Below are 27,595 nucleotides of genomic sequence, written 5' to 3' on the forward strand. Positions count from 1 at the left end.
TGCTGCCATTGGACTCTGAAGCAGTAGAAACGCGTCAGTCCGACAGACAAATCTGGGTTTGGTGGATGCCAGGAGAATGTTACCTGCCCTAATGCATAGTGCAAACAGTAATGTTTGGTGGAGGAGGAATAATGGTCTGGGGCTGTTTTTCATGGTTCGGGCTAAGCCCCTTAGCTCCAGTGAAGGGAAATCTGAACTCTACAGCATACAATGACATTCTAGAAGATTATGTGTTTCCAACATTGTGGCAACAGTTTGGGGAAGGCCCTTTCCTGTTTCAGCATGACAATGACCCCATGCATAAAACGAGATCCATACAGAAATGGTTTGTCGAGATCATGTGGAAGAAGAATTTGACTAGCCTACACAGAGCCCTGACCTCAACCCCATCAAACATCTTTGGGATGAACTGGGCCTTTAACATGGCCCAACTGAATGAATCCCTGGTTTTAAAATATGGTTTATAAATTGATGTCTATGAATTCCACAAAAGTAAGCCCAACTGAAGAATAGTAAATGGTGAAAACCACTTAAGCCCTCAACCAAAAATAAACAACTTGTCAGTAGTTGAAGTTTCTGTATTATTTGTTATAAATAATCTTTAATCTAAAAAAGATTCATAAGAATTATGATTTTGTGCTTCAAGAAACCTTTACAGAACAATAAAGGCTTAAAAAACAGAGTTACATTCTCCTGAAACTGTCAAAAACATCTTGACACTGGGATTCTGGGAAAATGACACCAGTGACATCCCAGTGACATCACTTGATTGGCAGATTCCATCCACATCACTTCCTCCCAGGTGGGCATCAAACATGCAATAATTTTGGCACCTTGAGTCATTACACACATTTGGGCCAGGATTCAATCTGATTGCAGATTTGGACAATGCACCACTTGAGCGTAATTTCCGATTGAGCCGACACATGCAGCGTTTACCTTTAATGTGGTCTCTTCAAAAGCGGGAACATTGTCTTGTAGAATCAGATTGAATCCCGACCTTCCAAAAGGCTGATGTTAAACATGTGACCATGTCACTTACTCAAACATAGTCAACAAACACTGCGCGCGTGCACACACACACACACACACACACACACACACACACACACACACACACACACACACACACACACACACACACACACACACACACACACACACACACACACACACACACACACACACACACACACACACACACACACACACACACGAAAAAGAGATGATGCATCCTTGGTGTAACAACAGTCCTGTGAAACAGAACAGATATATAGACATACACAAACATGATGACCCAAGCAAAGCAGTAATGGCTGTATAAATGAAAGGTGTTTATAATGCTTCACAAGTGCTACATAACTACAGCATAAAAGAGATGAGAAAACTGTCTGCTTTTTTCCCATGTCAATTATCTGTTCTCATGACCCCTGACAATGTTGACTCAATAATGAGACATGTCACTTCATGTTAACAAATATTGCTTTCCATTAAGTCATATGATTGGTAGAACATGAGAGTAGAATTAGTGTATTCAAAATGGCCACTTTTACAGTAGTCATTCCTACCATACAGACATAAACAGTATTTAGATGGCATTTATACCATCTCTTTATATCATCTGTTGATAATATGTTACACCAACACAGCAATAGTGTGAAAGAAATACATGTGTGCGTTCATAACTATTAGGTTTCCAGATTGACGGTAAGATCCTCATGATACTATAAAAATACGTTTCAGTTCAACTTATAAACAGCACTGAGCCTGAATGTGCAGTTCCTCTACAGTGTAAACATACAGTACACACAGTTATATGTATCTCCCAACAGAAAGGACCATGGCATAAAAGGACCATCACTTAACAAAAGGAAAAGGAGAGAGGAATGACAATACTACAGCTTTGAGATCCAGGGAAAAGGGGGCTTGGGGTTATTGTTAGTGTCCGTGTGACGTGTGCTTCTAGTCAGCCCAGTTTCATATCAGATCTCCATAGGCAGTGCCAGGCCCCCAGGCTTTGTGGGGTCTGGGTTGCAGAAATCCTAAACCCCCTCTCAATAATGCCCTAGACCCTGATAGAGAGGAGAGGTTGTTTGTCGCACAGGACCAGAGGTGCCTCAGCCCCGGGCACTGTGAGTCAGTGAGAGGGGGCCCTCCATAGAACCTCCTCTCAGCTACGTGGAAGGCAACCCACGTTGATCAGCAGCATGGTACAGGTTAGGGGGTTGGGTGGGGATTGGAGAGGAGGAATGAGAGAGGGGATGATTAGAGAAGTGACTCTGCCAACATATGATTGTCCTCCTGTGGTGGTGCAGGGGGTGCTAGGAGTGAGGGATGATCAGGTTAAAGGTTAAAGGTCAGGGTTTTAGCTGCCTGGCAGGATGGGGTCAGAAACATGCCTCTGAATCTCCTGCACCTCTGTGGAGGTCTCCAGGTTGTCAGGGAGGGAGGGGAAACGCAGGCTGCCACACAGCAGTCCAGAGGGCCACAGGGTTTGGCAGGAGACATGGGGGGGGCTGAGGCCCATGGAGGACCCTGGAAGGGGCTCTGTCTCAGGGGACATGGACATGGTGTCATCAGAGGCCACCGTGAGGTGGATCCCACTGGACAGGGAGTCCTTGAACTTGTGCTTCTCTGAGTCCGGGCTCTGCAAAGAAAGACACAGGGGGTAGAGAGGTGAAGCACAAAAGCGATTCAGTAACTCAGTATACTGGACAACCTTTAATACCAATACCTCGCTCTCACTCATTTTATCAGCCCACTGTTTCACAATATCATATAGCTCTTCGAGGACAGCGCATTGTAGCAAGCAAAAACGGATATATACTGTGCTATCTGTACACTATACCAGTACCCACCTGCATTGGCGAAAGCATGCTGTCAATCTTGATTGGGGGCATGGAGGGGACAGTGTGGATGATGGGGGCTGCTGTGCTGTACAGGGTGGTGGGGTGAGCAGGGGGAGGGCTGGGCAACGCAGTGCTGTAAGCTGGGGGCACTGGGGTTATCTGCCTTTGGAGCAGCTGCAGGATCACGTGGATGTCTGCAGTCATCCGAGTCTCCAGTCTGGGCAGGGCCAAGGATGGAGGCAGGGTGGGAGAGGAATAGATGAATAAAGTCAATCATTTCTTCCTCTGTGATCTCTCTCAATCATTTCTTGGTCTTCCTCCATTATTTATTTTGGCTTCTTCTCCAATTATTATCTTCCTTTACCTTTCTGTAAATCCTCTCCTCTCCTCTCCTCTCCTCTCCTCTCCTCTCCTCTCCTCACAGTTCCTTTCTAAAGATCCCCTTAGCTGTGCCCTCGTCACTTTTCCTCTCCTTTCCTGTCATCTCTTTTCCCCTCCCCTCCTCTCCTTTCCTGTCATCCCTTTTCCCCTCCTCTCCTTTCCTGTCATCCCTTTTCCCCTCCTCTCCTTGCCTGTTATCCCTTTTCCCCTCCCCTTCTCTCCTCTCCTCACTTTTCCTCTCTTCTCTCATCTCCTCTATACCTGTGGAGCTGGGACTGTAGCAGCTCCACTCTGGACTCCAGCTCATTGGGCCTGTCCTCTGCACAGGGAGGAGAGTGGTAGGTGCCCCTGACTGAGGAGCAGCGCCGCTGGGGATCTGACAACTGACTGGTCCTCCGGTCAGGCCAATACCCATACACCCCTGGGCCTGGCATGTTGATGGGGGCTGCAGCTGGGATGAAAGAGCAGAGATGCCTGTGGGAATGCTTTGATGCAGGTTATAACATAGTACAGTCCACTGATCTTATTATTTCATGCGTAATACTGAGATACTCCATATCTCAGTCTCTCTTTACCTGTGTATTGGTGACTTCCTCGGTCCAGGGGCGGCCCCATGCCGGCTGAGGGTCCACTGGGAGGCAGCAGGCTGACCACAGCAGGGGGGTAGTCATCGGTGTCGTCCACAGAGGGGTACAGCTCTGCTTTGCTATGTCCCAGGGGCTTCATCTCATCGTCACTGGACTGGGAGCAGGCGCTGGCGCTGCTACACATGCCCTCCCAGTGGGAGCTTGTGTCCGGGCCGCTGTGGTTCCCCAAAGGACACGACTGGTCTGGAAATGAGTCCTCACGGTCCATGCCGTCTACACACAACCAGGACAGGTACAATGTTCACCACAACTTTAGACATATCATTGATTGTAACACTACTTTAACTTTTAACAATGTATAAGAAATCCACGACTTCTTAATGAGCAAAACCACACACACTCACCAGGCCGGTTTCTCGTGCGTCGTGGCCGCGGCCGTCGGTATCCACATTCAGAATCCTCACTGGGAGGTGCCTGGTTCATTCTATCTACCTAATACACATCAGCTTCAGTAACTCAACAAAAAACAACTCACACTTTACAACACATTACACACACATCATCAATCCTCAGCTTTATACACACTAAATATTCAAGAAGTAATGCTTTTGCATTAGTTTGTCTAACTAAAACTCATTGACCTTGTGCTAAACTCTCTTTATGACTAAGGGCTTGTTTCCCAGACACAGATTAAGACTAGTCCTGGGCTAAAGAGCCCTTTCAAAGGTGATTCTCCATTGAGAATGATTTTTAGTCCATGGCTACACAGTCTGTGTCCAGGAAACCGGCCCAACATGAACAGTACCTACTAGTGGTTGGAGAGGGTGCTATCTGTCCCCCCCCTGATGGTACTCACATCTCGGAGGTTAAAGGTGATCTCCAGGTTGGTCCAGAAGCAGTCGGAGAAGTCTGGGTACATGTCCAGCACCTCCAGCAGGTCCTCCCTCAGGATCCTATGGAGGTCACAGTAGGTCAAAGCCCTGACGTCTGCACTCGACTTCCCTGGACGCCCAAAATGATAGATGGGTTCCCCGAAGATATCATTCTGACCTACGGAGAGAACGAGAGAGAGAGAGAGAGATGAGAGGTTGAAAGGTGTGACACCTGAAGAGGAAACGGAGGTGAATAGAGGGACAATGGAGAAAGCAATGATTGAACAACAACAAAAATAATTGGACAACATATGCATTAAAAACACATACACCACCAGGGGGAGTGAAAGCCTCCGTCGACAAGACTACACTGATAGATAATTTCTTCAGGATTATTTCTAGATTTTTCAGAGAGTAGAACAATAACACTAATGCTCTACATTATTCCAGATAGGCCTGACTTTGTGTCCACTTAAATGCAGAGGGGAGACGAATCAAAGCGAGACAGGCTAGCATAGAGAGAGTGGGTCTGAGCAATTGGGTGATCGGAAATCAATGACACTGTGGAATGGAAGTGGAGCCGTGCCCAAACACCTCTGGCTAAACAGCACACCACAACACAGCAGTGTGTGTGTGGATGTGTGTGTGTGAGTGAGTGTGAGTGTGAGAGAGGGAGAGAGAGAGAAACTGACAGACAGAGATAGGCAGACAGACAGAGAATGCACTAAACCACATAAGCTTGAAAGGGAAGAATGAGGGAAATACTTAAAAAAGAAGGAGAGGCTACCCAGTAACCACCACCACCCTTCAGCCTACCCACTAACCACCACCACCCTTCAGCCTACCCACTAACCACCACCACCCTTCAGCCTACCCACTAACCACCACCACCTTTCAGCCTACCCAGTAACCACCACCACCTTTCAGCCTACCCACTAACCACCACCACCCTTCAGCCTACCCACTAACCACCACCACCTTTCAGCCTACCCAGTAACCACAACCACCCTTCAGCCTACCCAGTAACCACCACCACCCTTCAGCCTACCCACTAACCACCACCACCCTTCAGCCTACCCACTAACCACCACCACCTTTCAGCCTACCCACTAACCACCACCACCCTTCAGCCTACCCACTAACCACCACCACCTTTCAGCCTACCCAGTAACCACCACCACCCTTCAGCCTACCCACTAACCACCACCACCCTTCAGCCTACCCAGTAACCACCACCACCTTTCAGCCTACCCAGTATGGCCACCACCACTCTTCAGCCTACCCAGTAACCACCACCACCCTTCAGCCTACCCACTAACCACCACCACCCTTCAGCCTACCCAGTAACCACAACCACCCTTCAGCCTACCCAGTAACCACCACCACCCTTCAGCCTACCCAGTATGGCCACCACCACTCTTCAGCCTACCCAGTAACCACCACCACCCTTCAGCCTACCCACTAACCACCACCACCCTTCAGCCTACCCACTAACCACCACCACCTTTCAGCCTACCCACTAACCACCACCACCCTTCAGCCTACCCACTAACCACCACCACCTTTCAGCCTACCCACTAACCACCACCACCCTTCAGCCTACCCAGTAACCACCACCACCCTTCAGCCTACCCAGTAACCACCACCACCCTTCAGCCTACCCACTAACCACCACCACCTTTCAGCCTACCCAGTAACCACCACCACCTTTCAGCCTACCCAGTAACCACCACCACCTTTCAGCCTACCCAGTAACCACCACCACCCTTCAGCCTACCCAGTAACCACCACCACCCTTCAGCCTACCCAGTAACCACCACCACCACCTTTCAGCCTACCCAGTAACCACCACCACCTTTCAGCCTACCCAGTAACCACCACCACCCTTCAGCCTACCCAGTATGGCCACCACCACCCTTCAGCCTACCCAGTAACCACCACCACCCTTCAGCCTACCCAGTATGGCCACCACCACCCTTCAGCCTACCCAGTATGGCCACCACCACCCTTCAGCCTACCCAGTAACCACAACCACCCTTCAGTCTACCCAGTAACCACCACCACCCTTCAGCCTACCCAGTATGGCCACCACCACCCTTCAGCCTACCCAGTATGGTCACCACCACCCTTCAGCCTACCCAGTAACCACCACCACCCTTCAGCCTACCCAGTATGGCCACCACCACCCTTCAGCCTACCCAGTAACCACAACCACCCTTCAGCCTACCCAGTAACCACCACCACCCTTCAGCCTACCCAGTATGGCCACCACCACCCTTCAGCCTACCCAGTATGGCCACCACCACCCTTCAGCATACCCAGTAACCACCACCACCCTTCCACCTTCCAAGTTTGGTCACCACCACCCTTCATCCTACCAAGTTTGGCCACCCCCATCCTTCAGCCTACCAAGTATGGCCACCATCACCCTTCAGCCTACCCAGTATGGCCACCACCACCCTTCAGCCTACCCAGTAACCACCACCACCCTTCAGCCTACCCAGTATGGCCACCACCACTCTTCAGCCTACCCAGTAACCACCACCACCCTTCAGCATACCCAGTAACCGCCACCACCCTTCAGCCTACCCACTAACCACCACCACCTTTCAGCCTACCCAGTAACCACCACCACCCTTCAGCCTACCCAGAAACCACAACCACCCTTCAGCCTACCCAGTAACCACCACCACCCTTCAGCCTACCCAGTATGGCCACCACCACCCTTCAGCCTACCCAGTATGGTCACCACCACCCTTCAGCCTACCCAGTATGGCCACCACCGCCCTTCAGCCTACCCAGTAACCACAACCACCCTTCAGCCTACCAAGTAACCACCACCACCCTTCAGCCTACCCAGTATGGCCACCACCGCCCTTCAGCCTACCCAGTAACCACAACCACCCTTCAGCCTACCCAGTAACCACCACCACCTTTCAGCCTACCCAGTAACCACCACCACCCTTCAGCCTACCCAGTATGGCCACCACCACCCTTCAGCCTACCCAGTAACCACCACCACCCTTCAGCCTACCCAGTATGGCCACCACCACCCTTCAGCCTACCCAGTAACCACAACCACCCTTCAGCCTACCCAGTAACCACCACCACCCTTCAGCCTACCCAGTATGGCCACCACCACCCTTCAGCCTACCCAGTATGGTCACCACCACCCTTCAGCCTACCCAGTATGGCCACCACCACCCTTCAGCCTACCAAGTAACCACCACCACCCTTCAGCCTACCCAGTATGGCCACCACCGCCCTTCAGCCTACCCAGTAACCACAACCACCCTTCAGCCTACCCAGTAACCACCACCACCTTTCAGCCTACCCAGTAACCACCACCACCCTTCAGCCTACCCAGTATGGCCACCACCACCCTTCAGCCTACCCAGTAACCACCACCACCCTTCAGCCTACCCAGTATGGCCACCACCACCCTTCAGCCTACCCAGTAACCACAACCACCCTTCAGCCTACCCAGTAACCACCACCACCCTTCAGCCTACCCAGTATGGCCACCACCACCCTTCAGCCTACCCAGTAACCACCACCACCCTTCAGCCTACCCAGTATGGCCACCACCGCCCTTCAGCCTACCCAGTAACCACAACCACCCTTCAGCCTACCCAGTAACCACCACCACCTTTCAGCCTACCCAGTATGGCCACCACCACCCTTCAGCCTACCCAGTAACCACCACCACCCTCCCACCTTCCAAGTTTGGCCACCACCACCCTTCAGCCTACCAAGTAACCACCACCACCCTTCAGCCTACCCAGTATGGCCACCACCACCCTTCAGCCTACCCAGTAACCACCACCACCCTCCCACCTTCCAAGTTTGGCCACCACCACCCTTCAGCCTACCAAGTAACCACCACCACCCTTCAGCCTACCCAGTATGGCCACCACCACCCTTCAGCATACCCAGTAACCACCACCACCCTTCCACCTTCCAAGTTTGGTCACCACCACCCTTCAGCCTACCAAGTTTGGCCACCCCCATCCTTCAGCCTACCAAGTATTGCCACCACCACCCTTCAGCCTACCCAGTATGGCCACCACCACCCTTCAGCCTACCCAGTAACCACCACCACCCTTCAGCCTACCCAGTATGGCCACCACCACTCTTCAGCCTACCCAGTATGGCCACCACCACTCTTCAGCCTACCCAGTAACCACCACCACCCTTCAGCCTACCCAGTAACCACCACCACCCTTCAGCATACCCAGTAACCGCCACCACCCTTCAGCCTACCCACTAACCACCACCACCCTTCAGCCTACCCAGTAACCACAACCACCCTTCAGCCTACCCAGTATGGCCACCACCACCCTTCAGCCTACCCAGTATGGCCACCACCACCCTTCAGCCTACCCAGTATGGTCACCACCACCCTTCAGCCTACCCAGTATGGCCACCACCACCCTTCAGCCTACCAAGTAACCACAACCACCCTTCAGCCTACCCAGTAACCACCACCACCCTTCAGCCTACCCAGTATGGCCACCACCACCCTTCAGCCTACCCAGTAACCACTACGACCCTTCAGCCTACCCAGTATGGCCACCACCACCCTTCAGCCTACCCAGTATGGCCAGCACCACCCTTCAGTCTACCCAGTAACCACCACCACCCTTCAGCCTACCCAGTAACCACCACCACCCTTCAGCCTACCCAGTAACCACCACCACCCTTCAGCCTACCCAGTATGGCCACCACCACCCTTCCACCTTCCAAGTTTGGCCACCACCACCCTTCAGCCTACCAAGTAACCACCACCACCCTTCAGCCTACCCAGTATGGCCACCACCACCCTTCAGCATACCCAGTAACCACCACCACCCTTCAGCATACCCAGTAACCACCACCACCCTTCCACCTTCCAAGTTTGGTCACCACCACCCTTCAGCCTACCAAGTATGGCCACCACCACCCTTCAGCCTACCCAGTATGGCCACCACCACCCTTCAGCCTACCCAGTAACCACCACCACCCTTCAGCCTACCCAGTAACCACCACCACCCTTCAGCATACCCAGTAACCACCACCACCCTTCAGCCTACCCACTAACCACCACCACCTTTCAGCCTACCCATCAACCACCACCACCTTTCAGCCTACCCAGTAACCACCACCACCCTTCAGCCTACCCAGTAACCACCACCACCCTTCAGCCTACCCAGTATGGTCACCACCACCCTTCAGCCTACCCAGTATGGCCACCACCACCCTTCAGCCTACCAAGTAACCACCACCACCCTTCAGCCTACCCAGTATGGCCACCACCGCCCTTCAGCCTACCCAGTAACCACCACCATCCTTCAGCATACCCAGTAACCACCACCACCCTTCCACCTTCCAAGTTTGGTCACCACCACCCTTCAGCCTACCAAGTTTGGCCACCACCACCCTTCAGCCTACCCAGTATGGCCACCACCACCCTTCAGCCTTCCCAGTATGGCCACCACCACTCTTCAGCCTACCCAGTATGGCCACCACCACCACTCTTCAGCCTACCCAGTAACCACCACCACCCTTCAGCATACCCAGTAACCACCACCACCCTTCAGCCTACCCAGTAACCACCACCACCCTTCAGCCTACCCAGTAACCACCACCACCCTTCAGCCTACCCAGTAACCACCACCACCCTTCAGCCTACCCAGTAACCACCACCACCCTTCAGCCTACCCAGTATGGCCACCACCACATCGTCTCTCAGAATCTCTATGGACCCTCTAGAGATGAAGTAGAGAGCTGAGAGGACGTCTCCCATGTGGACCAGGGTGTCGCCCGGAGGGGCGTGGGTGGTCTTAAACCTCATGGCCAGCGCCCGCAGACAGCCGTTACTGGCCCCCTTGAAGGCCCTGCAGTTCTGGAGCAGACAGCGGTTCAGGTGGAGGCAGATATCAGCCTGCAGACACTCAGGGAAACCCTTCAGCACCTAGAGAAATGGGAGAAAGAGAGAAGAGAGAGAGACAGAGAGAGAGAGACAGAGAGAGAGAGACACACACAGAGAGAGACACACAGAGAGAGATAGAGAGAGAGAGAGAGAGACAGAGAGAGACAGAGAGAGAGAGACAGAGACAGAGAGAGAGAGAGAGACACAGAGAGAGCGAGAGAAGAGAGAGAGAGACAGAGAGAGAGAGACAGAGAGATAGAGAAGAGAGAGAGAGAGAGAGGCAGAGAGAGAGACAAAGAGAGAGACAGAGAGAGAGAGAGACATAGAGAGAGACAGAGCGAGAGAGAGATAGAGAGACAGAGCGAGACAGAGAAACAGAGAGAGAGAGAGACAGAGAGAGAGACAGCGAGAGAGCCAGAGAGAGAGAGTGGGAGAGAGCTGTTTCAGTTGATGCTCACTATTGACAAGGGGACACATGCACACACACAGTGTCTATGCGATCAACTCTGTTCAGATTGAATTGACAGGCGTACTCTCTGCTACGTCATGTTCCTGTGGTGTTAGAGGGCTAATGCTTTTCTCTTCTCTGCAACCAGCAGGATGCTATCTATCTACTAACACAAAGGATATGACGCACATCATTTCCACTGTTAGGTCTCCCTGTCTGAGCACCTAATAACGGAAAAACTCAGGTGGCAAGTAGGGAATATGTGTTTTTTGTGTGAATATGAACGTGTGTTAGAGCCGATTTGGACATATTTGTATAAAAGACCGAACATATGGAGCTCCATGTATATTTGTGTAAATATATGAAATATTAATGTACATGATGAAATATTAGGGACCTACCTTTATGATGTATATTTATTTACCTGATTGAGATATATTCATCTGTTAGTGTAACTCAGTTTTTGGCCCCCCCTCTTGCCTGTTCATTGTATTGTGGTAAGTGTGTTAGGATAAAGGCAGGAAGTTGGGCCTTCGGGGGAGGAAGTCCTTGCTAGATGCGGGAGCGGTATAGTTTTTTGACCATACAGACAGGTCATAATATGTATTTTCCATATCAAGTATTCTATGCTTTAAGTTGATTGGAGAATCATGTATTTGTTAGATATAAGAAGAATAAACATTTTTGTTGCACCATATCCCTGGATGTCATTGAATGTTTGGCCGTTTGGAAACCTTGAGTGTGGACTGTATGCGTACCAAACAACCCCGCTTCAGGCTTGGGCAGTGGCTATGGTAAAGACGAAAGGAAGCCACTACAACGTGTGTGTTTTTCGCGTGCGTATGGATGTGTGTGTGTTTGGCTGTATATGAATGTGTGTTTGAGAGTGACTCACAGCGTTCATGTCGATGCCATTGGTATAGGACCAGGCATGTTGGAAGTATTCCTCCAGTCTCTGGCGTAGTCCCTCTGGGATCTGGTGGAAGCGGATGAACTCTTTGACACGCAGCATCTGGGTGTGGTAACGGGCCGTGCCGGAGTACAGCCTCTGGATGATAGCCGACACGTTACCAAAGATACTGGCATACATCAGAGCTACAGGAGACGACAGAGAGACATGTCAGTAACATCCACCTAAAATGATAGGTGGTACTACACTTAAAGTAATGCAGCAATTCATATGAACACTCTGGACACACAGACACAATACAGACACACTGGTGACGTACTCAGACACACTGGTGACGTACTCAGACACACTGGTGACGTACTCAGACACACTGGTGACGGAGTCAGACACACTGGTGACGTACTCAGACACACTGGTGACGTACTCAGACACACTGGTGACGTACTCATACACACTGGTGACGTACTCAGACACACTGGTGACGTACTCAGACACACTGGTGACGTACTCAGACACACTGGTGACGGAGTCAGACACACTGGTGACGGAGTCAGACACACTGGTGACGTACTCAGACACACTGGTGACGTACTCAGACACACTGGTGACGTACTCAGACACACTGGTGACGGAGTCAGACACACTGGTGACGTACTCAGACACACTGGTGACGTACTCAGACACACTGGTGACGTACTCAGACACACTGGTGACGTACTCACAGCCGATTAGCATGATGCAGATGGAGAAGATCTTCTCAGGGTTGGTGTTGGGGGAAACGTTGCCGAAGCCCACGCTGGTCAAGCTGCTGAAGGTAAAGTAAAGCGCTGTGACGTATTTATCCTTGGTGGAGGGGCCGGAGGCAGGGTCTGTGTCGTTGTATGGTTTACCAATCTGTTCAGCCAGGTTGTCCAGCCAGCCGATCTTCATGCCTCCGATGCGGGCCGAGTTGGTGCGCTCCGCGTTGCCGATGGCGTACCAGATACAGGCCAGCCAATGGGCAATGAGGGCAAAGGTGCACATGAGGAGGAAGAGAACGGCGGCGCCGTACTCTGAGTAGCGGTCCAGCTTCCGCGCCACACGCACCAATCGCAGCAGCCGAGCAGTCTTCAGCAAGCCAATCAGAGTGGTTGTCTGGGGCTGAGAGGAGAGAGGTTCAATGTACAAATAAAGCAATTCATATGAAAGAACAAGAAGATTTATGAGAGAGTCTTTGTTGAATCGGTACACTGACCAACACTGCAAAAAAAGGACCATTACTACACATAGATGTAAATGATCCACCTTCTCCTCCATGCATCTCACCTCATCAGAGCCAGAGCGGAATATGAGCAGGTCAAAGGGGATGGCTGCCACTATATCAATGAGGAACCAGCCTTTGAAGTAATGCTGGGCGATGCGCCCCGGGTGGCTGACCACCTCGTCATTGTGATTGACATATGTGGTCCGGAAGTTGATGAGAATGTCCACGATAAACATGACGTCCACTACCAGATCCACCACGTTGAGGGGGTTGCAGGTGTAGCCACAGGAGCGCCGGAGCTCGTCCTCCATCTCGTTGAGCAGGAAGGCAGCGGAGTAGGGGGTAAAGACGGCCGTGTAGATGACCAGCAGGAGGATGACCCAGTCCCACACCGCCTTGAAGGGACTGTAGTGGAGGATGGTCCACTTGTGGATGCGAGGCGCCTGGAGCTTGTACTCTGGCAGGACATCAGCCCCTAGGGACAGTACCTAAACGGGGAGAGGGCAGAGATGGTCAGAGAGTCCTGCTGAATCTAGATTAATCACGGGCAGTAAAAGTGAAACAGAATTGAAACGGAATATCTTCACAATGGCCCCTCACCACCCTGCTGAAAAGGCCTTGATTAGAACCCCAAGAATATGAGATGCTAAGCCAAACAGCCTTAGCAAAATGGAAAGCAGTATAAGAAATGGAAAAGAGAGTGAGTCATGTCAGAGAACTGTGCCGGGAAACCCGAGGGACGTGGGTTCAGGGAACCAGAGCAGAAGGCAGTTCAGAAGAGAGGAGCAGAACAGGACCTGATATTGTCTTTGTTGTGCCCTTTGGGGGAAGGAAGGGGAGCATCTGTGTTCTGTCTAACTACCTACTGTGTCTGACACCGCGGGCCTTCAACCCACATGTCTATCACCTCAGCACAACTAGAACAGCAGCAACAAAAAAACACAACAACCCTCCATTAGCTGTTCAAGCCCTGTCACAAATCAATCAGAGTTAATGTGTATTCGAGAGTGAGTGACAAAGAGGGAGAAGGAGTGTGTGTGTGTGTGTGTGTGTGTGTGTGTGTATGTGTGTGTATGTGTAATACAATGCAATGAGTGTAAATGTTCACACAAACATCTCTCAGTCTCACAGCTAGCCAGTCATGTTGTCATGAAGACAATTATGTCCTGGAGTATAAACAATATCTGTCTCAATGGACTCAACACAAACAATGTAGAAGCCAACGCACAGCTTTTCATGAGACAAATATCTACATGGTTGACGGGGGTCTGATTTCTGAGTGTTCAACACAGTCAGTACAGCCAAGTAGGAACCAAATCAACTATAATAACCAGTATGTAAATTATAGGTGCAAATTCAAATACAGAGAGGACCTTAGTGATAGTGTTCTCATAGTGACAGCACAGACCATAATATTACCTAAAAATGTATATTTTCCTCACACACCATCATCGAAACCACAGTATCTGAATGGACAACAATAACCCATAAGAACACACTCACATAGACCATTTCAATCAGTCTGAGCCTAGTGCTCCTACTAACCGGTACAACGATGAGAGCCTCCATATCCAGGAGCTCCAGTCTATCCTGGTCCCGACCACAGCAGCAGCAGGAGGAGGAGGAGCACGACACCCTGGTCCCCCTCAAATTCCCCAGCAGCCCACCTTGTCTCTCCCGGAACATATAGGTCCTCCCCTGCTCCATCCTAGCCCGCTATGTCCAGCACAATGCTCTAGATCAGCTACCCAGTGGCCCAGTGCCTATGTGCCCAGCTCTAACAGACCACTGCTGGGGAGTGGACCCTCTCTGGCTGCCTGGCTGTCTGTACCCTTCTCCCCCGCCCCACCCCGCTCACTGGCCTTTTAAAAGACCCTGCTGCAGCTCACCTGCCACACCATGTGACCCCCTGCACTGTCCCTCGGCCAATGGCAGAGCAGGGTAAGTGCCCTAATTTACAAGCAAATCGACAGGGATTGTTGCAAAGAGCTGGGTGATTTTGGTTTAATTTCACTAACACCTTTTGTGAGTGCTTGTGTAGGAGGGCAGTATTGGTCAAAACTGTCTGTGTGCTTGACGTAGAGGCTGTATGGATGACCAAGGATGTTCTCTTGATAAGTGTGTGAATTCGACCATTTTCCTGTCCTGCTAACCATTCAAAATGTAATGAGTACTTTTGGGTGTCAGGGGAAATGTATGGAGTAAAAAGTACATAATTTATTTTGGAAAATAAAAGTAAAAGTAGTCAAAATATAAATAGTTAAGCAAAGTACAGATACCAAGAAACTACTTAAGTAGTGCTTTCAAGTATTTTTACAGCTCTGGACATAGGCAGACCATGGTGCACAATGTGCTCTCTGATATCACCCATATGGGCTCCCGAATGGTGCAGCGGTCTAAGGCCCTGCATCTCAGTGCAAAGAGAAGTCACTACAGTCCCTGGTTCGATTCCAGACTGTATCACATCCGGATGGGATTGGGAGTCCCATAGGGTGCAGCACAATTGGCCCAGCGTCGTCCGGGTTTGGTCGGGATAGGCTGTCATTGTAAATAAGAATTTGTTCTTAACTGACTTGCCTATTTAAATAAAGGTTCAATAGAAAATAAATTAAATCTGTTGTTGTCTCACTCAAGATTCATGACAGTTAACATGTGCTGCAGGTTAGGCTGGTGCAACCTCCCTGATCAACATGTGCTGCAGGTTAGGCTGGTGCAACCTCCCTGATCAACATGTGCTGCAGGCTGGGCTGGTGCAACCTCCCTGATCAACATGTGCTGCAGGTTAGGCTGGTGCAACCTCCCTGATCAACATGTGCTGCAGGCTGGGCTGGTGCAACCTCCCTGATCAACATGTGCTGCACACTAGGCTGGTGGAACCTCCCTGATCAACATGTGCTGCAGGCTGGGCTGGTGAAACCTCCCTGATCAACATGTGCTGCAGGCTGGGCTGGTGGAACCTCTACAGTCAACATGTTCTGCAGGCTGGGCTGGTGGAACCTCTACAGTCAACATGTGCTGCAGGCTGGGCTGGTGGAACCTCCACAGTCAACATGTGCTGCAGGCTAGGCTGATGGAACCTACACAGTCAACATGTTCTGCAGGCTAGACTGATGGAACCTACACAGTCAACATGTTCTGCAGGCTAGACTGGTGGAACCAACACTGGCTCATACTACTTTGCATGTATAGTTTGCATAACTATGAACATAGCCATGGTGACAGAATAATCTGTCATAACACACAGCGTTACCATGGTGCCCTTGCTGCCAACCCTCTCCAATATCCCTACTTAGCTGGATCACAAAATACAGGTACATTAAATGCGGCATGTTCAGTGCTACAAGGTTTTTGCCCTACTAAATAACCTGAGTACAAGGTGAAAGCTTCCTATGACAATTTCCATCTCTTTCCAGAACATCTGATCTCTCTCAACCCTCACAGCTTTGATTCTGAAATGGAAAAGATGTTCAGACTCAAAGTAAGAGAACAAACCTGTAAGGCTAAAGTCCCCACATACAGTCAGTCCTAGAGGTGGTAAAATGACACCACATGGTTAGTCTCCTATCGATTCCCATCCAGACTACACACTGCCCACTTCCCACTCTATGACCCAACTCTCATCCAGTCCAGGGGGTGCTGCTCCAGTAGTCAGTAAACTAATCTAATACTGGGAATCGAGTAGGACTGAGCTTTAATTAAATGGATAGTTCAGTTAATGCATTTCTTACCCTGAATAAACAATTTGAAACAACAAACTGAAACGATTGACTGAAGACTGGGGATGTCAAAATGCACTGCAGAACCTCTCATAGCAGAGCATTTAAAGTACTGTACAGATGTAGGATCTTCATTTTAACCAGTTCGATACAGCAGGAAAATAACTCTGCAGCAACAGGAAATGTGAATTATTATGTGGATTATAATTAATGGCATTTCAAAGTGGAAATTATAAACTTCAGAAGCCTTTTTAAACCTCAAATACACAACTCGCTTTACATTTTCTGCATTGCAGGAAAGTTCTCCTGCAACAGGATGATGAAATGAAGGTTGTACACCTGCAGTACTGTTTGCTACATACCGTATGAAAGGAGACCTGACTGCTGGGGGCTACATCGGGCTCAGGACCTTAGGCCTTATTGCTACCAATGTTTGTGGCTAAATGAGGCTTGTGATTCCACATGTCACTGTGCTCTTTCTCTGACCGATGCGCTCTCGTACCAACGATCAGGATTCTCCCCCTGAGGACTGAGTTTAACATCTAACATGATGAACCTGTGGGAGCAAGCTGAGGGATGGGCAGTGTGCGTGTGTGTTAACCAGATTCACTCATCTGGGTCATTTCAGATTATTGACATCATTTCCAGTCCTGTTTCATAATGACAGCCTGAATAAGATCCATGCTGTCTGGCCCACAATGTGTTACCCAAACCACTCAGGGTTTATAACAGTTAACAGTCCTTATTGGAAAATACAATGACATCTGACATAGAATACAACAAATATATTTTTAAAGATTAAAATCAAACACTAGCTATTTGCATAAAGAACACCTAACTATGTTAATACTTCAGTAACAATCCAGTAACAATGGAATTAAAAACCTCTGACACTAGTGTTATTTCATACACCAAAACAAACATCTTGCAGGCACTGTGAACTGTTCTCTTTAAATTAGAATACTCATTTTCAGAACAAAATTACATTTGATTCATGCTAATCAAACGAACATTCCAAATTCCAGAGACCAAAAAGTACCCTGGAGCCCACAAAACATCAACATAATTATCACCTATGAAAAAAAAGTGGGCGACAAGTGACACAAGACAAATTATGACGACAACAAGGTGACAACAGCACTAACAACATCCGCCACAGTCCCTGCCTCACTGTCAATATGGAGGATGGAGCTAGGTAGCCTGCTACGAACCACCAGATGACCATGAGGGTAAGAGGAGAGGCAGAAAAGGACAGGAGTGAGACAGGAAGAGAAAGAAAGAAGAGAATAGGGAGTGAGAGAGTAGAGTTGGAGTACTCACAGGTTGGAGTTTCTGTTTCAGGCTCATGTTGAGGAGTGTGGCTGGAAGAGAGGGCGGGAGAAAACTCTCCCTCTGCACCCGGCAGCCCAGCCCTCACAGCTGGAGCCCCGCGGCAACACTGCTGCTAATACAGTATGCACAACACACTCACACTTACATACAAACACATACATACAGTACACTCAGACACACACAAATGCACACAAACCTATAGCTAACTCAAACAAATACAGTATACGCAGAATCATGAAGCATGTTTTCATTTAGAAAAACAACGTCTGGAGCAGTGGATGCTGCTGAAGTGAGGACGACTCATAACAATGGCTGGATGGATGGATGGAATGGTATTCAACTGTGTGTTTGATGTATTTGATACCATTCCATCAATCCCACTCCAGCCATTAGCACGAGCCCATCCTCCCCAATTAAGGTGCCCCCAACCTCCTGTTGTCAGGAGTTATTTTAGTAAGAATTGTTCTACCCTACAGACTTAGTCAGAGACAGGGGGCGCAGTGGGGGGAGATGTAGGGTCTGTCTCTCTCACTGACTGACATTCACCATCTGTCCCTCTTCTACGGACCACTGATTGTACAGTCAATCACATAATGTGCTTAATCTTACGCAGACTAATCAATACCAGCAAAGATCAATGACAGGGATTATTTCCCTCTTTTTGTAAGGCGCAAACCGAAATTCAATTATAAAAGAGGGGATTACCAAGAAGCCCAGTTGCGTGACGAGACGTAACCCAGGCAAAATCCTACATGTATTCTATACTCATAATAGATAAGGTAACTGCCATGTTGACTGCTTTTTCAGACCATTTATTTTGACCAATGGATACTTGTTTAGTAGTTAGCCTCTGTAATGTGCTCTTGCAGTGATAACGATCTGTTTGACCTAAAAACAGACCATTATGTCATGGTGGAGATTTTCCTTGTTCAGAACATTGTAGCTCTTTAAACGATACAGGGATATGGTAAGAACAACATGTAGAGAGAATGGACTGGAGGTGGAGAAAGGGAGAAGGGGAAGGGGAGAACCAGAGAGATAGAGGAGAGAAGATGGAAGATAATGACTGACACCTTGTAGACACCAACAAACATAAAGGAGATAGTGGAGGGCAGACAGACAGACAGACAGACAGACAGACAGACAGACAGACAGACAGACAGACAGACAGACAGACAGACAGACAGCAGACAGGCAGACAGGCAGACAGGCAGACAGGCAGACAGACAGACAGATAAGAGAGAGAGAGACCTCTGCTGCCCTCTACTTCCATTAGTACCAGAGGCCAAGGTCATCGTAAGTGTCAGGCCGCGCAGAGGGCCGCTCGATATCCCCCTGCCTCCCCCTGCCTCCCCTTCCAGCATCACCAGAGGGCCGCTCGATACCCCCGTCTCCCAATGCCTCCCCTTCCAGCATCACCAGGGGGGCGCTCGATACCCCCCTGCCTCCCAACGCCTCCCCTTCCAGCATCACCAGAGGGCCGCTCGATACCCCCCTGCCTCCCAACGCGTCCCCTTCCAGCATCACCAGAGGGCCGCTCGATACCCCCCTGCCTCCCAATGCCTCCCCTTCCAGCATCACCAGAGAATAGGGCTGTTACGGTGACCGTATTACCATCACACCGGCAGTCACGAGTCATATGACCGCAGTCAAATTCCATGTGACTCTAGTCACGGTAACTAGGCTTCTCAAAGCTCTGATGCTGCTGATGGTCATTAGCAGCCTACCAAACTTGCTAACTGCTTGGTACTGAGCCCTTTATTGTCCCTCTAGTCACTCTGACATCAATGCAAATGTTATCAAAAATAAAACACTTCATGAGAGCCCATGAGCTCATGTTGAGCAACATTTATATATTCTATGCAATTGTGTGAGAAAACAGAGTTTTGATGGCCTCTATTAAAAAGAGGAGGAGCCCATCAGCTTTCTATAGGCTAGGCGTACTATATTTATTTATCAACTTTCCTAATATTAAGCACACTGCTTCGCTTTACCACAGGAGTATAGTCGACCTGGCTGGCATAAAAAGGGACCACGGGAAAAGCGTTTTCCATTCGCTAATTAAGTGCATTGATTACATGTATTTTTCCCCCTGCCCCTGTTCCGAGACAGGTGCATGATAATGGTCCATTCTAAATCAAAACACATTTCACCAATATGCTATTTAGTATATGTAAAGACAATATTAAATCAAGAATAGTCTGATGGGTGACAAATCTGACCATAACTCTATCCTCCTGATTCCTGCTTACAAGCAAAAAATAAAGCAGGATGTACCAGTGACTCACTCAATATGGAAGTGGTCAGAGGACCAGATGCTAATAAGAAATCCCTCTATGCCCTCCGACGAACCATCAAACAGGCAAAGCGTCAATACAGGACTAAGATTGAGTCATACTACACCGGCTCAGACGCTCGTCGGATGTGGCAGGGCTTGCAAACTATTACGGACTACAAAGGGAAGCACAGCCGTGACCCCAGTGACAAGAGACTACCAGACAAGCTAAATAACTTCTGTGCTCGCATCGAGGCAAGCAACACTGAAGCATGCGTGAAAGCATCAGCTGTTCTGGATGACTGTGTGATCACGTTCTCCGTAGCCGATGTGAGAAAGACCTTTACACATGTCAACATTCACAAGGCCAGATGGATTACCAGGACGTGTACTCCAAGCATGAACTGACCAACTGGCAAGTCTTTAATACCCTGACCGAGTCTGTAATACCAACATGTTTCAAGCAGACCACCATAGATCCTGTACCCAAGAACACCAAGGTAACCTGCCTAAATGACTACCGGTCTGTAGCCATGAAGTGCTTTGAAATGCTGGTCATGGCTTACATCAACACCATTATCCCAGAAACCCTAGAGCCACTCCAATTTGCATACCGCCCCAACAGATCCACAGATGATGCACTCTCTTTTGTACTCCACACTGCCCTTTCCCACCTGGACAAAAGGAACACCTACGTGAGAATGCTATTCATTGACTACAGCTCAGCATTCAACACCATAGTACCCTCAAAGCTCATCACTAAGCTAAGGACCCTGGGACTAAACACCTCCCTCTGCAACTGGATCCTCGACTTCCTGACGGGTCGCCCTCAGGTGGTGAGGGTAGGTAACAACACATCACTCTCAGGGGTGCATGCTCAGTCCCCTCCTGTACTCCCTGTTCACCCATGACTGCAGGCCAAGCACGACTCCTACACCATCATTAAGTTTGCTGAAGATACAATGGTAGGCCTGATCACAGACAGTGATGAGACAGCTTATAGGGAGGAGGTCTGAGTCCTGGCAGTGTGTTGCCAGGATAACAACCTCTCCCTCAATGTAATCAAGACAAAGGAGATGATTGTGGACTACAAAAAAACAGAGGACCGAGCACGGGTATGGTAACTGCTCGGCCTTCGACCACAAGGCACTACAGAGGGTAGTGCGTACAGCCCAGTACATCACTGGGGCCAAGCTTCCTGCCATCCAGGACCTCTATACCAGCCGTTCTCAGGGGAAGGCCTAAAAAATTTCAAAGGACTCCAGCCACCCTAGTCATAGACTGTTCTCTCTGCTACCACACAACCAGAGGTACCGGAGCTCCAAGTCTAGGTCAAAAAGGCTTCTTAACAGCTTCTACCCCCAAGCCATAAGACTCCTGAACAGTTAATCAAATGGCTATCCAGACTATTTGCATTGTCCCCACCCCACCCCATTTTTACACTGCTGCTAGTCAGTTTATTATCCATGCTTAGTCACTTTATCTCTACCTACATGTACATATTACCTCAATTACCTCGACTAACGGTTGTCCCCGCACATGGACTCTGTACCTGAACCCCCTGTATATAGCCTTGCTACTGTTATTTTATTGTTGCTCCTTAATTATATTTCTATTTTTTTTTTCTTATTTAAAACTGCATTGTTTTAAGCATTTCCCTGTAAGGTCTACTACAACTGTTGTATTCGGCGCATGTGACAAATAAGATTTGATTTAATTTGATTAGAGCCTAACTGACATACATACACGGAGCATGAGTTTCAAGTTTGGGGAAGATAATCTTTACATGCATTATCGCATTTCCGTCATTTTCGATAAGTGTTTTCCCGCTAATTTGCATTTTGGAACATTTACACTTATTGACTACTGCCATGTGCATTAACATAGGCTAGTGATTTAGCTGTTCGTTAGGCCTACTCATCTTCTTGGCTGACGAAAATATGGACTGTTCTAAACATCTTCAATATGCGCTTCGGAATTCACACAGTTGCGTCCCCGATGTGTCTTCACTTGTAGCCCCCTTCTTAGATGAAATGCCTGTGAGAAGGACCCACTCACATGACAAGCATTGGCAAATAATCCTTGAAATATCTGAGAGAGCCATGTGAGTGAGAGGTGTTTCGGAGCACGGCAGCCAGGAATTATAATTATTATATTCAGCCTAAGGGCACAACGGCCACTTTGGCCTTCAAAAGGCATGGATTTTTTAGGGGGCATTACTGCCACACAAGGGGGATGCCGCCGGGAAATCCGAGGCCTGGTTAGAATATTATTAAGTGTTTGTCAAATTGTGAATGAGACTGGTTAAGTGTGTAGCCTGCACAATAAACAAATCAGAGCTCATGCCTTTCAAGTGCCTTTTTTCAAATCATAATTTGAGTCCCATCATGCAGCCTGAGAATGTATTAAAAATCAAAACATTTGCCCAACATTTGTATCGCCACTAAAGTTGCATAAATAACTCTAAATTAAGCGTACAGGAGGACCACATTCTTTGTTAACCGCTCAACACAGAATAGCCACATGTAAGCACTCCCTCAAATAGTTTAGGAAAAATATCCTTTCCATTTTATTAAGCTATGTTCAACTGTATTCTTCATACTATTAAATGTAATGCCACAGAATTTGAAGCAAATCTTGTCTGTTAACTAGTGTAGCCCATATCAGGGCCTAACATAAGGACAACCCAGAGTATGCTATTCTGTTCTTCTGAAATATACATTTTCTTCAGACCCGTTTAAAATAAATTATGAATTTATTGTGATGGTGTAGGCTATATTACATGGATATATCAGACTTTTTGTCACGTCCTGACCTTAGTATTCTTTGTTTTCTTTATTATTTTGGTTAGGTCAGGGTGTGACATGGGTGATATGTGTGTTTTTGTCTTATTCTAGGGTGTTTGTACCATTTAGGGATTTTTGTAGATTTATGGGGTTGTTTTAATTTAGGTGTTTATGTTGGTCTATGGTTGCCTAGATTGGTTCTCAATCAGAGGCAGCTGTTTATCGTTGTCTCTGATTGGGAACCATATTTAGGCAGCCATCTTCTTTGGGTATTTCGTGGGTTATTGTCTATGTGTAGTTGCCTGTGTCTGCACTCGTTATCATAGCGTCACGGTCGTTTTTTTGTTTAAGTGTTTTTCATTAAATAAAGAAGAATGTATTCTAACCACGCTGCGCTTTGGTCCACTCCATACGACGATCGTGACACTTTTTTAAAAATGTACATGTTCCAAAGGAATGCATCGGTGGCTTGTAGGCTACAGTATGCATGGAAGCCAGGAGATGCTAAACGTCTTTATGTTAGTTAACGGTCAATTACTGTGAGACCGGCAGTTATTTGCATGACTGCCACCGCCCTACCAGAGCAACATGTTTCCTAACCACCCACCTTGACCCCTTCCACCCCTACCAGCAACACACACAGACACATGATAGCAGAACAGCTGGAATACTCACATACACAGTCACTGATGAAAGTGGGAAATAATCGTGGGAACGGGAAGTAGAGGGAGGGATTGAGTATGAACTGCACGTCTTAACAATAGGGCTCAAGCCACATACTGTATATCGTGCTCTGATATTATGAAATATATATATATATTATACATTATACACACAGTCGTGGCCAAAAGTTTTGAGAAGAACACAAATATTAATTTCCACAAAGTTTGCGGTTTCAGTGTCTTTAGATATTTTTGTCAGATGTTACTATGGAATACTGAAGTATACAGGTACATGACTGTGTTTGTGTGTCTGTCTGTGTGTTGTGTGTGTGTAGGCTTGCATACTTGCACACTTGCGGCATAGAATGAAAACGCTCTCCCTTGGTGGAACCCCCCCCTTGTTAGAGAATAACAATAAAATGCAGTTCACAGTGCCAGTGATTTTTGTTGGCCCAAAGTTTAACAGTCCCCATGCCTCTCCTAATGAACCAACTAAACAACACATCTCTGGAACAAAATCCACAAGAGATATCTCAGTCAGAGCAGGAGGTTACCTCATGAATCAACAGCAAGTTAAATGAGGATGTGTCCTATTTACAAATCACCACAATCAACGATTGGCTGGCTGTGGCTCCAAACCACAAGACCTACAGTACAGTAGGGGGCCGAATACTTTTGCAAGGCACTGTAATTACAAGCATTTCATTTCAAGTGTCAACGGATTTTATTGACAATAACAGGAAGTTGATGCAATGAGTCAATATTTCCAGTGTTGACCCTTCTTTTTCAAGACCTCTCCATTCAGCCCTGGCATGCTGTCAATTAACTTCTGGGCCACATCCTGACTGATGGCATCACATTCTTGCATAATTAATGCTTGGAGTTTGTCAGAATTTGTGGGGTTTTGTTTGTCCACCCACCTCTTGAGGATTAACCACAAGTTCTCAATGGGATTAAGGTCTGGGGAGTTTCCTGGCCATGGACCCAAAATATTGATGTTTTGTTCCCCTAGCCACTTAGTTATCACTTTTGGCAAGGTGCTCCATCATGCTGGAAAAGGCATTGTTCGTCACCAAACTGTTCCTGGATGGTTGGGAGAAGTTACTACATGGAATCATGTAGTAACCAAAAAAGAGTTAAACAAATCAAAATATGTATATTTTGTGAGATTCTTCAAATAGTCACCATTTACCTTGACAGCTTTGCACACTTATCATTCTCTCAACCAGCTTTACCTGGAATGCTTTTACAACAGTCTTGAAGGAATTCCCACATGTGTGACATCTGTGGCATTGTGTTGTGTGACAAAACTGCACATTTTAGAGTGGCCTTTTATTGTCCCCAGCACAAGCTTATTGATATGCCACACCTGTCAGGTAGATGGGTCATATTTGAACAGGAGAAATGCTCACTATCAGGGATGTAAACAAATGTGTGCACAACATTGTAGAGAAATAAGCTTTTTGTGGGTATGGAACATTTCTGTGATCTTTTATTTCAGCTCATTAAATATGGGACCAACACTTTACATGTTGCGTTGATATTTTTGTTTCGTGTACATTATCTCTAAAACAAATAGTTGAAATCGTCAAATATCAGTTGGAAAGGTACAAGGTTGGGGTAAATTCCATTTTCAATTCCAGTCAATTCAGGAATTCTCTGAAATTCCAATTCTCTTCAATGCTTTTCAATGAGGACAATTTGGAATTGAAACGTGGTTTACTTTCTGAATTGACTGGAATTGAAATGGATTTGACCCCAAACCTGGGAAGGCAACATAATTAGCCTGGAGAAATCCAGTCTGTTTGTGCTAACATTTCACTCCTTGCCACTCCATGTCCTGCCAAACACGATGACTTCTCCAGTCTAATTATCTTCTAGATGTGTGAACTTGTTGGTGAGGGTGAATAAAAAACAAACACCACAGCTCATATCATTTGAGAGTACATGTGTGTGGTATTTATAGTGATCAGCAGCTGAGGACTCTACCAGGAGCAGGTTTGGAGGAAGTGGAGAGGGAGGCATCTATTGGCCCGATCAATTTTTCCATTGGTAGGAACTAGAGGCACACCAAATTACCTCCCATGTGCACCCAGTGAGCAAGACAGGTGTAACATGCGTTGTTTGAAGGAGAACAAGGCGCAGCGTAATTTGTGGTCATCATATTTATTTAAATGAGAACCAGCAACAAAATAACAAAGTGAAACCAAAACGAACGTACCATTCCGTAGGCTACAAGAGCTGTACAAAAACAAGATACCACAACATAGGAAAAAGGCTACCTAAGTACGATTCCCAATCAGAGACAACGAGACAGCGAGACAGCTGCCTCTGATTGGGAACCACACTCGGCCAAACACAAAGAAACACAAAACATAGAACGCCCACCCAAATCACACCCTGACCTCACCAAATAGAGAAATAAAACGTCTCTCTAAGGTCAGGGCGTGACAACAGGGGGCATTGACACGGCAACCTAAAGAGCTCACCTCTCACTCAGAGCAATGCTAACATTAGCAGCAAGTCCAACTGCCCGTTCACGGTCAATCAACTCAATTCTGATTATATAAACCCCCGTTATAACACTCAAATGTACTGTCATAAGACATGTATGTTCACCTGACACACACACATCTAGTAATACCACAAAAATCCCTAATATTGAGTCACATTATTCCACTTGTAGTGGACAAGTGAAGTCAGAACAGCCAGGGTTAGTGTGTGGGTTCATCTGGCTGGTGGCCACTCAGACTGTCCCACCACAGACATGTGGGTCAGTGTGCTATGCAGTGGTGTTGTGGGGCCAGCTCACTGCGTTAGTGTTTCCATGGCATTACAGGTTATGACAATGTACTCAAACTTAGTGTGATGACATGTGGGTGTGAAAAGTTCTTCTGCTGGCACAGATGTCACACTATGGAAGGTGGGATCTTTCTTTCACACATACAAACAGCCTTTTCCCCATTCTCCCTCTTATACATGCAAAGAGACAAGAGCATATAGTACAGTAGTGATGCTAAATAACATCTCCATACATGTAGCCAACAAAATGTTCATACAGGAGATAATATCCTCTTACACACTACATGACGAAAAGTATGTGGACACCTGCTCGTCGAACATCTCATTCCAAAATCATTAGCATTAATATGGAGTTGGTCCCCCCTTTGCTGCCTAAACTGCATCCACTCTTCTGAGAAGGCTTTCCACTAGATGTTGGAACATTGCTGCGGGGACTTGCTTCCATTCAGCCACAAGAGCAATAGGGAGGTCGGGCGCTGATGTTGGGCTATTAGGACTGGCTCGCAGTCACCGTTCCAATTCATCCCAAAGGTGTTTGATGGGGTTGCATTGGGGCAGGTAGCGTTCTCCTGACATCCACCAAATCCAGATTTGTCCGTCTGACTGATAGATAGTGAAGTGTGATGCATCACTCCAGAGAACGCGTTTCCACTGCTCCAGAGTCCAATGGCGGCGAGCTTCACACCACTCCAGCCGACACTTGACACTGCGCATGGTGATCTGGCCAGTACAGTACATGCCATTTACGTAGCAGATGTTTTTATCCTAAGTGGCAACAGTGAATCTTTATATTTTCGTAAGTGACCCCAGTGGAAATCGAA

General features: G+C 47.9%; 1 protein-coding gene across 1 annotated transcript in view; it reads right to left on the reverse strand.

The window, feature by feature from the left end:
* Positions 1-1,313: 1,313 nt before the first annotated feature.
* Positions 1,314-27,595, reverse strand: part of LOC139421515 (voltage-gated inwardly rectifying potassium channel KCNH6-like) — a 38,632-nt gene continuing 12,350 nt past the window's right edge. Inside the window, exons 8-17 of the mRNA XM_071172478.1 lie at positions 13,264-13,689; positions 12,681-13,098; positions 11,944-12,143; positions 10,390-10,642; positions 4,674-4,867; positions 4,222-4,309; positions 3,806-4,090; positions 3,492-3,681; positions 2,859-3,066; positions 1,314-2,647 (exon numbers count right to left, since the gene is read on the reverse strand). Coding sequence (XP_071028579.1) covers positions 2,366-2,647; positions 2,859-3,066; positions 3,492-3,681; positions 3,806-4,090; positions 4,222-4,309; positions 4,674-4,867; positions 10,390-10,642; positions 11,944-12,143; positions 12,681-13,098; positions 13,264-13,689 — 2,544 coding nt within the window. The 3' untranslated portion in view covers positions 1,314-2,365. The remainder of the gene's footprint in view (positions 2,648-2,858; positions 3,067-3,491; positions 3,682-3,805; positions 4,091-4,221; positions 4,310-4,673; positions 4,868-10,389; positions 10,643-11,943; positions 12,144-12,680; positions 13,099-13,263; positions 13,690-27,595) is intronic.

This window comes from Oncorhynchus clarkii, chromosome 12 (genome assembly GCF_045791955.1).
Source record: "Oncorhynchus clarkii lewisi isolate Uvic-CL-2024 chromosome 12, UVic_Ocla_1.0, whole genome shotgun sequence".
NCBI classification, from domain to species: Eukaryota; Metazoa; Chordata; class Actinopteri; order Salmoniformes; family Salmonidae; genus Oncorhynchus; species Oncorhynchus clarkii.